A 12,783-nucleotide genomic window follows, 5' to 3' on the forward strand; every position below is an offset into this window, starting at 1 on the left:
AACTCTAGAGTGGCAAAAGTCTCCATGTCATTGATGCACATGGCTCAGATCTCCCTTTAAGATGGAACCTGCCTTGAGTTGTTGAGTGAGCTGATAGCCTCCAGTTTCAGGATCGGCCTCAGCTTTCAGGCAGGAGGTATGTGTTTCCTGAGCAGCTGCCAGCCAATGGCTGAGCAAGGTGGTTAGGTGTTTCAGGGTAGCATGGAGTCTTTGTGCAGGAATTCTCGGTTGTGCTGGCCAAGTCTTTCTTGGAACTATCCCATCATCTGAAGTTCTCCTCAAACTTCCTTTCCCTCTCTTTGGCTGATATCAAATCTGAATTGTTGTCTTAAGCTTTTCCTTCCCACTTGTGACCCTTTTTCTTTTATTTTTTATGGATATCACTCCCAGCAAATGTCTTGGACTTCTAATTATATCTTAGCATCTGCTTCCAAAGGGCCCAACCATTACATCAGTGAACTCCCCACTCCCATCCAAGGTCTATAGTAAAGAAACTGAAGTGACTTATGCAAGGTCCCATAGCTAGTTAGTAAGTAGCAAAGTCCGTATGACAACTCAAACTTTCTGATCCTTCATTCAGTGCTCTTTCCCAAACTTCAGTCATCCACATGTCACCATAACCACATATACAAAAACCAGACCTTGCCATATGTTTATCTCCCATGCTATTGCTTACATCACACATTTGACAGATTACAAAATGGATTCATTTGTTGTTAAATCTCTATGTTAGCCCTGTATGAACTAATAATATCCATGCAATTTGGATTTTGATGTGCTCATTTTATATTTTTCTAACACACAATAAATCGATACATTACCATCATAATAAAAAAAGTTTATGTGTGCACTATGTAAAGTCATCTCATATACTGTCAGTGATGGGTGAACCCTTGGGATGTATAAGGCAAAAGAGAAGGAGAAGGTAAAGGAAGGAAGGAAGGGGAACAAAATACTTATTGATCAGAAAATAATGGTAAAAACCCATCAGTAACTGCCCTCAGCTGCCTTGATGTGACATCCATGTTTCCTGCCAAGCCCCGGTCTAACTTCCAATGAGTCAGCAAACATCCTTTACTTATTGGTTGCCTTAAAAAACCAAATTGAATGTATTTAGAAGTAAATGAAGAATCAGGATTTCTCCTCCTAAAAGAGTCAATACATTTATCCCCCAAATGGTCTGAAGTTCTCCACTTTGAGCAATTTATTGGAGAAGAGGCACACTACATTTCAAAGCAATAGCTTTAATCATCATCTCATAAAGTGTTGGAAAACACACTTCCTAAAAGAGGATTAAGTAACATTTCCTTTCTCATTAAAAATTTTTAATCATTAAAACAAATAAGATTTTTTTCTTTAAGAAATCTAGGAATATAATTATAATAATCTTTCACCTTTGTTGCTATTTTGGTGTAAGAACTCCATAATGATTATCATTCTGTTGTGCTAACGAAACAAGATCAGGGTTAGAACTCATGTTATGTGATAATGTAATAGATTCTTAGTATCACAGTGATAATTTAACATTCCTCTTTCCTTTTGGGGACATAGTATTATTCAAAACTTCTGCCAAACAGATATTCCCGATTTAGAAGCCATTTAGTTAATTCTTAAAACAATTGTTTTTTTGGAGAAAGAACTGTAAACTAACCTAAATGTAATACTAGCTTCTAGAGGTCGTGGGTTTTAAAGACATGGGAAATATGAAGGAAAGGATTGAAGTTGTGTTTTATTATAAGTATAGAGGTGGCTGTCCACTTTGACAGGGTCCCTTGATGTTCTGTGTTCCAACCTACTTCTGGCATCTGATTTGAAAAGATTTGGTAGTGGTCTGCTTCTGGAAAGACAAACCCAGTACTGATGTGTACGTCTACTTGGGTAAAAGGGGGAAAGAATCAGTTTCTTGTGTCCCCTGTCCCTTGTGTTATATTTCAAACCTGGATCAAATGGTTTACATTTCAAATTCAAATCATATCTAACAAGAACTGGTGAAAAATCATCTCAAATTACTATGGTTTAAATGAGAGAATAGAAGCTCACAGCTCAAACAGAGGGCATAATTGAAAGCAAGGCTATTGCATTCAGGTTTTGGCATTTACTGACTCATTTCGCCAAGCATCTAAAGAACACGTAAGGTTCTTTGTGTATTTCTTTTTTCGACGATTACGGATGACACAAACTAAATAGAATATATTGCCCTGGGAAACAAAAACTCTGCTTGTTCTTACCAGGTTAGCAAGCATGTAGTGATAACCTCTTGAATGTTTTCCCAAGATCACAACCTGCAAAAGAAGAAATAAGAAATATTGCTTATTTAAAAAGGGCATTTTCAATTGCCTAGTCAATGGGAAGTACAACAATCAATCGATGAGCTAGAGCGAATTACTTTTTTTTTTTATAAACATATATTTTTATCCCCAGGGGTACAGGTCTGTGAATCACCAGGTTTACCCACTTCGCAGCACTCACCCAAGCACATACCCTCCCCATTACTTTTTAAAAAATTTTTTATTTTTAAAATATTTTATTTATTTATTTGACAGACAGAGATCACAAGTAGGCAGAGCAGCAGGCAGAGAGGGTTGGGGGAAGCAGGCTCCCCGCTGAGCAGAGAGCCCGATGCAATGTGGACTCCATCCCAGGACCCTGGGATCATGACCTGAGTGGAAGGCAGAGGCTTAACCCACTGAGCCACCCAGGCGCCCACTAATTGCTTTTAGATGATCAATAAATTGTTAGGTCTTTTGTGTATAGTAAAATCACAGTTAACAGGTCCAGAGGTTTTTTTTTTTTTTTTTTTTTTTGCACATTTCAATTTCAGGCAGAAAATACAGGAGGAATTGGTAACATCAAAGTTAAAAGTGTCAAAAACAGGGGAGGAAAATCTCTCTAAACTTCCAGGTCAGTAGCATCATTGTCACTTAAAATAGATGGCAGAAGCCATGAAGCTGATGACCCCCCCGGACCCATGAACTGGATTCTGTACTTAGCTGCTGAGATGGAAAATGGGCTGAATGTGGAATACAAATTAGAAAATAGAATGTGCAGTACATTTTTTATCTGGAATGCTTAGGGAATAGAACACTCTGGGAATGGAGTTAATGGGATTTTCAGATTAATCAGGATTGCTTTTAAACTTTTCTAAAATGCTTACCTTCCTTTTCCTCCCTTAATAGGAAAGATTTGTGACCATCTGTATAGCTTTTGGTGCTGGATGCAAGGCCGCAGGGCAGGGGGGAGGGGTTGTCCCCTAGGGGACATTTGGAACCGCCTGGAAGCATATTTGGTTGTCACATCTGGAAAGGTAACTAGGATCTAGTGAGTAGAGGCCAGGGATGCTGCTAAACATCCTACAGTGCACAGGCCAGGCCTTCACAACAAATAATGGTAAAAAATGTCAGTAACACCTGAGGTGGAGAAACCCTGCCTTGGGGTCATCATTCTTATGGTAATTTTCATGAATAACACTGTATTAATTCTAAACCCTACAGTTTACAAAATGCATTTTGTTTTTTCAAAATGTGTAAGTGAATTGAAAGTTGTCAGTTGCAAGTTTTTGACTAAATACTTCACAGAAGCTTATTTCCAGATAGCTAAGTAGGGCAAATTCCGGTTAATTGAGGATTTTATAAAATGTCACGTTATTAAGTACTGATGATGCACAAAGTACAGTACTGAATGCAGGGAGTGGGAACCAGGAGGGGGATCGCATAGAGGCTAAAGATACAACTGGATGGAGGTTCCTCAAAATGTTGAAAATAGAACTGCCCTATGACCCAGCAATTGCACTACTGGGTATTTACCCTAAAGATACAAACGTGGTGCTCCAAAGGGGCACGTGCACCCGAATGTTTATAGCAGCAATGTCCACAATAGCCAAACTATGGAAAGAATCTAGATGTCCATCAACAGATGGATGGATCAAGAAAATGTGGTATATATACACAATGGAATACTATGCAGCCATCAAAAGAAATGAAATCTTGCCATTTGCGACAACGTGGATGGAACTAGAGCGTATCATGCTGAGCGAAATAAGTCAAGCGGAGAAAGACAACTATCATATGATCTCCCTGATATGAGGAAGTGGTGATGCAACATGGGGGCTTAAGTGGGTACGAGAAGAATCAATGAAACAAGATGGGATTGGGAGGGAGACAAACCATAAGTGACTCTTAATCTCACAAAACAAACTGAGGGTTGCTGGGGTGAGGGGGGTTGGGAGAAGGGGGGTGGGGTTATGGACATTGGGGAGGGTATGTGCTTTGGTGAGAGCTGTGAAGTGTGTAAACCTGGCGATTCACAAACCTGTACCCCTGGGGATAAAAATATATGTTTATAAAAAATAAAAAATTAAAAAAAAAAAAGATACAACTGGAAGTGGAACCCAGTTTTGTTCCAGGTCTGATGCTAATACCACTTTAGGAGCCCTCTTTAAGAAAAGTGAAACAAAAGCATGAATATAGTAAGGCTTTGGAAAGAACTCATGCAAGTAAGGTGCCCTTAAGCTTAAGCTTCCTGACAAGTTCCACCATGGACACAGCTATCAAAGGATTTAAAAACAACCTGAGGGGCACCTGGGTGGCTCAGTGGGTTAAAGCCTCTGCCTTTGGCTCCGGTCATGATCCCAGGGTCTTGGGATCGAGCCCTGCATCGGGCTCTCTGCTCAGTAGGGAGCCTGCTTTCTCCTCTCTCTCTCTGCCTGCCTCTCTGCCTACTGGTGATCTCTGTCTGTCAAATAAATAAAATCTTAAAAAAAAATAAAAATAACTTAAGGGGGTTCCTGGGTTCAGTCAGTTGAGCATCTGACTCTTGATTTCGGCTCTGGTCATGATCTCGGGGATGTGGGGATTGAGCCCTGTGTTGGGCTCCTCGCTCAGTGGAGAGTCTACTTGAGATTCTCTCCTTCTGCCCCTTCCCCGCTCTCTCTCTCTCTCTTTAAATAAATAAATAAAATATTTAAAAAATATAAAATAAAAACAACTTGACAAGATAACAAAATTGCTTATGTATCAAAGCAGAACTATATATAAAAGGCCGTAATAGCAGTAAAAACAATTGCCCTTAATTGAGTGCCTAGTATATGGTAGACAGTGTGCTAGGTGCTTTATATGTATTTAATCCCTTGAACAATTTAACAAATTAAGTATCATTAGTTTCATTTTCTAAAGAGGAATCTCAGCTAGATAGAGGTTTTTTTTTTTTTTTAAGATTTTATTTGACAGAGAAAGAGACAGCAAGAGCAACAACACAAGCAGGGGGAGTGGGAGAGGCAGAGAGAGAGGGAGAAGCAGGCTTTCCGATGAGCAGAGAGCCTGATACTGGACTCCATCCCAGGACCCTGGGATCATGACCTGAGCCGAAGGCAGATGCTTAATGACTGGGCCACCCAGGCACCCCTAAAGAGAGTTTAAGTAATATGCCCGAGGCCACACAGCTCAGAAGTAGTAAAGCTGGAATTAGAACCCGAATCTGTCTGCCTCTAGAACCCATATTCTTGGCAGTACATGACATGGTTTGTTAATATGCACTAAATGTCAAACACTAAAAATTGTTCTAGGTTCTTGGAGAAGAAGAAAAAGAGGTATCTAAGGTCTGCTGGAATGGATAGAGGTTTCCTGGAGGAGATGAGGTTTAAACTGGCTCAGAGGCATGGAACCACATATTTAAATATCCTTATCATGCTGGCATTAGAAGTTTTCCAGTCATTCATGGGCAGAGAGAGAGAGAGAGAGGGAGAGAGAGTGAGCGAATGAGAGAGCTGTTTTCAATTAATTTAAAATATGAGCCACATTTCTGACTGATTATTTATGGAGGAAATGAAAGGTTAATGAATGTCTTGAGCAAGTGATTTCTCACGCTGCCATGACACAAAATGAGCTATTAGGTATCTGCTGGGATGTATTCTTCAGTGTCCGCTGTGAGAAACCTCCCTACTGGTGACATTTGTTAACTCTGGATGGCAAGTTGGGACCATACATTTGTTGCATTTTTAATTCACTGACAACCCTCAACATAATAAAAGCAGAGGGTTTTGAGTTCTGCCAGAAAAATGAGTGAGATTCCTGAGGGCATCTGGCAGAACTTAGAGAAATAAAGCAGTAAGCCCAAAAGAAATGGGGTCTTTCTCACCAGAGGAAGGGCTTAGTGTCTTTTTGAGCAGAGGGGAGGTGCTCCCCTCTGTGTTGGGGGGAAAAGAAACATCAGTGTTGGGAGAAAAGTCCTGAATGAGAACCCAGGAGCCCAACCTTGTCATGTACTCACTGCTTGTTTATGCACAAATACTCAATGTACTCCTGACTCCATTTCCTTCTCTGTAATCTGGGATGATGAACCTGGTCCTTCCTATCTCCTCAGTGTTGTCAAGATCAAAGTGAAAAACATCTACACTCGGGGTGGGACGTGCCTCATGTAATCACAAGAGGTTAAATAACCCTGGGTGGGGTTGGGGGGCGGCGGGGGGGTGGTCAATCCCTAAGACATTGTGTTTCAGGTTCGGAAACGCTTGAAGCTATTGGAGTATCTGCTTCCGTCCCTGCCCAGGTAGTTTGTTCAGAAGAAGCTCATTTATCTGATGGTAGCTGTCTCATATTATCACCTCATGAAACTTAGCTTACACTGGAAGGGATGGGAAAATTATCTAAAGATAGGAATCTTTAGGTGTCACAGAGCTACTGCTTCCAAGGCCCTAATTATTTCCTCATCCTTACTTCCAGCGCCTTCTTAACTCTTACTTAGCATGGAGTTCTTACCAATCTTGGTTTTGCACTTCACAGTCAAAGAAAAGCTGCAAATTAGGAAGGGTGTGTATAGAGGGAGGGCGTAATATTAGAAAGAGGCACGTTAGCAGCAAAGGATGTGACAGGCTGACTTAAAGGAGAGAGCTAACAGCATCATCCTCCTGCACAGTATCATCATGGATGCTATTGTCAAAGCCTCAGTCATCAGGGTCTGGTTGGTTGTGTTGGTAATTTCTGCTGAAAAACAAAACAAAACAAAACAAAACAGAAAAAACAACCCACATGATACCTTTGCGGTAGGTTTCCAACAGAAATGTATCCAGTCCTGATATTTAACAGTGCACTCTGATACTGTGATACCTTGAAATCTTACTTCCGTGAGGCAGCAGTGATCCTACCAATGTGAGCTAAGTGAGGCCTCGCCGCAAAAAGTGTCCTGTTTTAAACGTTCTGGGTCTTTCCCTGTTTTGCATTTTTGGTGCAGGGCTTGTGGGAGGGAGGGTGGGGTGGGAGGGCCGTGTGTTATACAATGCACAAAAGAACTAGTTAATAGGAGTGATTCTTGTGCAGTTAGTCCTCAATCTTGATTCTTGCCATCTGCTGTAGATGAACAAGGCATAAATTGTACCCTGAGCTATTTAATGACTCTGGTAACCAAGAGAATATTCAACTTTGCTTTTACAGTAATTATAATAGCTCTTTCTGAATTAGTTTCAGAACTTCAAGTAGAAAAGCTGTCTTAACAGTCTACTGTGAAATTTAAGGAGGAAATACCAAGTTTCAAAATCCTTATACCATATTCACTGTGCCTTTGTAAGAGCTGTTGGAGATGATGGATGGAGAGATATGATGGCGGATATGATAAATGTAAAAAGGAGAGATGTGTCAAATGTAGATAAAATTCATTGTTTTAAGGAGATTTATTTTTAGCCTCACAAATAGGATCTGAAAGAACAAAATGCCACGATCCCTATTCATTGAAACTTAAACAACAGTTTTGTTTGCAGATGAAAACAGCTCTTCCATACTAACTCACTGAGTTGAGCATATAGCTGAGCATTAAATTATTTGTTAAAACAACCGACGAGAGGCGCTTGGGTGGCTCAGTGGGTTAAAACCTCTGCCTTCAGCTCAGGTCATGATCCCAGGATCCTGGGATCAAGCCCCTGCATCGGGCTCTCTGCTCAGCAGGGAGCCTGCTTCTTCCTCCTCTCTCTCTGCCTGCCTCTCTGCCTACTTGTGATCTCTGTCTGTCAAATGAATAAATAAAATCTTAAAAAAAAAACCCAGTGAATCATGGCTACCCATTTGGGGGAAACGTTCCCTTATTGACTCCCCCATCCGCTTATCTGTGACATTGGGGGCTGGGTTTCACTGAATAGTTAAAAATAATCCAGGAAGTGTTAAAAAGATTGGTTTTCTATGTAAGAGGCCATTTCTTTATCAATCTAATGCTCAATCTAGACATTTTCATAATTTTAGAAATTTGAAATTAAATTGCTCCATAAGACTACTTGAGAGAGGCCCACAGACCCTTTGGGAGCAAAAGCATCTGTTTTTCTATGCTTGCATTAAAAAAAAAATATGTGTATGTGGAAAAGTGTCTATGATTTTTTTCCCCCTTAGATCCATCTGGTATGCAGATTAGGTTATTTGCAGACCTAAGTATCTCCATGTTTGGATTTTCTACATTGGTGCCAAAAAAGGATCTATGTATAAAGATTGATCTTGCTTTGAGTACAGAACATGCCTTGCCGCTCACCTTAATCTGCTTCTCTTTGATTTAGGTACCCTGAGAAGTCTAGGAGGCTAGGGAGAGAAATGAGGGAGGTTGCCAGTTTTAATTTGCCCGGTTTACCTATTGTATAGGCATTTTCTCTTTAAGGAAAAACCCACATTCCTTGTGATTAAAGGGAAAACATTTTTCAGTTCCCCCTTCCATTTCTGCTTTCTTTTTTTTTATAGTTATAAAAAGATATGTTGTCCTATGGCAACCTATCTAATTTCAGCTGTGTTGGGAGTTAAATAGTGGTATGCTTCAAAAATCAGCCTCAGAATATGCCACATTTCCCAGAAGAAATCTTCCATCAGATATGATAAAAGGCATTCATTTTCTTGAATGAAAACCTCAAGCTACTAAATTGCTTTAGTCTTAGTAAACATATATCAGAAGTCAATTCTGTTAGAATTATTTTGCAATAATCTCAATCTGCACACACATGCTCTCCTTTAACTGGAAGATAGTGAGTGCTTCATCTTGCAGTCATTTGACTTGAATAAGTGTGCTGGATTAGTGAGGCAGAGAAGAGCCAATCACCCATCCCAAAGTCAGCCCAATGGCAGTGGGGGTGGGGGTGGTGTCAATGGAGAAAGATGGGCTGAAGCTTTTCATAAAGAAGGAAAATTGGAGTATAACCAAAAAATCTCATCAGCATTTATGCTGTCTAGAGGAGAAGCTTATGCAGAGAGAAGGCAATTGAATAAGGCATCAAATAAAACGCCAGGATGTGAGGATTAGAGGACAAGGATTTCACCAAAGAACATGTCTTTGGGAAGTTTCACTTACCAGACTTTAATAGTGCATTCACTATGACTGAATAGAATATACAGAAGAGTTAATGCTAAACAGCAGGAGAGGCAAAGAAAACGTACAAATGATAGGCAATACATGGCCACGAGTAAGTTAAAGGAGCAACAGATTATTCTCACTCCTGTGGATAAGGGATCATTTCAGTGCATGTTGACCTTGGGAGGGATACCTCTCTGTATTAACCCAGAAACAGTATATCTCAAATTTCAGTCCCTCGAAGACTTCTATTATGTCCTATCCACATACTGCAGTACTATTATTTACTTCATATTTATCTTTATAGCTACTCCTTTTCTTAAATTTAGCCATGTCTAAAGCAATAATATCCATGAAACTACATACAAGAAAATAAATGCAACTGTATAGAAATAAAATATATTCACCCAGATGTCACTGAAAATCCTGTGGCATACTGCAAGGGATGGCGGGAAATAATGCCTTAAAACCATCACGTCTTTAGCAAAGAGATGTAGATTGTGTCTCTGTCCTGATAAAATAAGGTTAATTTGCCTTGTGGTTCAAATCTTGAGTATCCCTACCTACTTAAAAGGTTCCTGAGTTTTGTAAGAGAGCAAAATGATGGACAGAGTTTTGGAGGTAACAAATAATACCTGGAACTGGGTACAAATGACAAATCTGGAAACTCTGCAAAACATCTACTAAGGCAATTTACATGTACTGCCTTCCCCAGGAAGTCCAGCAGCTTTGAGCCAATAACGAATACTTAAGTTCCACCAGAACTTCCTGTAAAATGATGTGTTTCCACACACTGTGTCTTTTCTTGGAGTACTTCATCTGGAAGATCTTTCACAGCACCCTATTTATATTTGGAAATATTCTAGATGTTTTTTCAGGTAGGTGAGGTAGGGTAATTTTAATTAGTATTCAGCCTAGAATAATACAGCAAAAAGGACGTTAGTTTCTCTTCAGCATACCCATATGTATGACTTTTGTAGTCTCTCTGAACTTGTTTTCACTATCCCCCTAAATTAGTGATAATTTATTTTACAGTACATTTTTATTTTTCACTTTTTAAAAACAGATTTGTTTATTTATTTGAAGGGGTAGGAGCAGAGGGAGAGGGAGAGACAATCTCAAGTAGACTCCATGCTGAGAGTGAACCCAACGTGGGGCTCTATCTCATGATCTTGAGATGGTGACCTGAGATGAAACAAGGAGTCAGATGCTTAACGGGCTAAACCACCCAGGTGTCCCTAAACAATATCTATTAAATACCAGCATTCTTCATGTATTTTTTTATGAATTTTACTGTCACTTATGTTCATACTTACAACTTTGGCTTTAATATTTATAACTTTATTCTAAATATCAAAAGGTATCCTTTTTCTTTGTAGATTTTCCAGAATCATTTGGGCCCAAAGCACTATCATCCTGGATTCCTAAGATGTACTTGGAGAATTATACAGGTGGTAATAGAAGGCTTGAGAGTGCCAGTGGACACATTCCTTGTAAATTTTTTTTTCATTATTTGGATTAAAAAAAAAAGAAACGACAACATCTGGCATACAGCTGAATAGTCACTCAAATATGTGTTGTTTCCAACTATAACCACTTGGGAATATGTGGAATAATGCAGGACTTCCTTCATTCCCCCACAAGTCACATTTCCCAATCTTTAGGTATTTATCAGCATCAACAACTCTAGTAGTACACCTAAAGTGACATCTTATAATGTTTTCTTTATAGATGTGATCTGAATCACCCTTAAAGCCTGGGAAAAAATTGGTATTTAAGGTGATGTACTAGAAAGAGCCAGATGGTTCTGGATTCAGAGCCCGCCGTTTACCCATTAGCTCCATCCAGTGTGCAAAATTGAGCTATGGCTGGCTGGGTAGAGTATTAGAAACTCAGGTTCAGTCCAGAATGATGGGGCCTCCATGTTGGGAGGAGAGAGGAAGGAACATTTGGTGTGGGGACATGGAGAATGAGATGTTCTCCTTAGAACTCCCTAATTATGCTTCTGTGCATAAAGCTTCTGTTTATTCAATACTTCTAGCATTTGATATCCCAATCTGTGATATTTTCTGATTGTTGAAGGAAGCAAGTGAACAAATTTATATTTTCAAATAAAAGGAAATAGATCTCAGAAACCCAGTATATTTTGGGGGGCCTTTGTTTTTTAGGAGAGTGGCAGATTTCTCCCTCTTCTAAGGCCCATGTCATTGAAGTCTCTCTCTATTTGGCAATGGATAACAAATGATAGAGACTTTGTTCATGGCAGGCCAAACACAGAATTCTCCTAATTCTCAAATGTTTGGTTTTCTTTGGTCTTTCACACTTGCTGTTTGAATTTGGCATTATCTTCCCCACTCTGACAGCTTATCTACCTTTCTGATTCCACTGACTTGATAACAGTTCAAGCACTTCAGGCAGAATTACAGAGGTTCAGCCCCAAACAGGGGGCTCCTGAAGGGAATTTTGTGAGCCAGTTATTAAGCCATTAGTAACTTGAAATCAGCCATGGTAGGAGTATTTACAGTATAGACATCAGCCAACATGATAAATCAGGGCTTTTCCCCCTTGAGAGCCAGTTTACCTGCATAGCACACTCACATACCACTGGACTCAAAAGGAATAGGGATTGATGTCCCTAGTGGATGGAAGAGTTACCTCACTTAACCACATTTCATTCATTTCTTCTTCTAATGGACATTTGTTGAGTGCCTGCTCTGTGCCAATCCTGGGGCCAGATGCTGGGGAGACAGAGGTCACTAAAACCTGGTCCCAAGCCTGGAGGATCTCAACACCAGAGGAAGAAAGACTGACAAATTAACAGACAATTACAACCCAGCGGGAGAAGTATGAGGACAGAAAAATGTACAAGGTACAACTGAGGAGAGCATGATTAACTCATAACCCACTTGAGATAGAAAAGGAACCAAGATGCCCTTCAACGGACGAATGGATAAGGAAGATGTGGTCTATATACACTATGGAGTATTATGCCTCCATCAGAAAAGATGAATACCCAACTTTTGTAGCAGCATGGACAGGACTGGAAGAGATTATGCTGAGTGAAATAAGTCAAGCAGAGAGAGTCAATTATCATATGGTTTCACTTATTTGTGGAGCATGACAAATAGCATGGAGGACAAGGGGAGATGGAGAGGAGAAGGGAGTTGAGGGAAATTGGAAAGGGAGGCGAACCATGAGAGACTATGGACCCTGAAAAACAATCTGAGGGTTTTGAAGGGTGGGGTGGTGGGAGGTTGGGGGATCCAGGTGGTGGGTATTAGAGAGGGCACGGATTGCATGGAGCACTGGGTGTGGTGCAAAACCAATGAATACTGTTATGCTGAAAAGAAATAAAAAACAAAACAAAACAAAAAAGAAAAAAAAAAAAAAGAAAGTGCTTTGTCTCCAAACTAAATACCTAAACAAATTTTTCTTGTGGTTTTTATAAGTGGGAATCTGACAAACAGGTAACTTAAA

At 39.9% G+C, this 12,783-nt stretch overlaps 1 protein-coding gene across 7 annotated transcripts in view; it reads right to left on the reverse strand.

Moving 5' to 3' along the window:
* GRIA3 (glutamate ionotropic receptor AMPA type subunit 3) overlaps positions 1–12,783 on the reverse strand; it is a 286,267-nt gene that overhangs the window by 112,660 nt on the left and 160,824 nt on the right. For all 7 annotated transcript variants that reach the window (XR_014307019.1, XM_082716570.1, XM_082716569.1 and 4 more), the window contains one exon: positions 2,229–2,282. Coding sequence is in view for 6 of the 7 variants with exons in the window: in XM_082716570.1 (XP_082572696.1) it covers positions 2,229–2,282 (54 nt within the window). In the remaining variant the exon portion in view is untranslated. The remainder of the gene's footprint in view (positions 1–2,228; positions 2,283–12,783) is intronic.

Source organism: Mustela nivalis, assembly GCF_964662115.1.
Source record: "Mustela nivalis genome assembly, chromosome: X".
Classification (NCBI taxonomy): Eukaryota; Metazoa; Chordata; class Mammalia; order Carnivora; family Mustelidae; genus Mustela; species Mustela nivalis.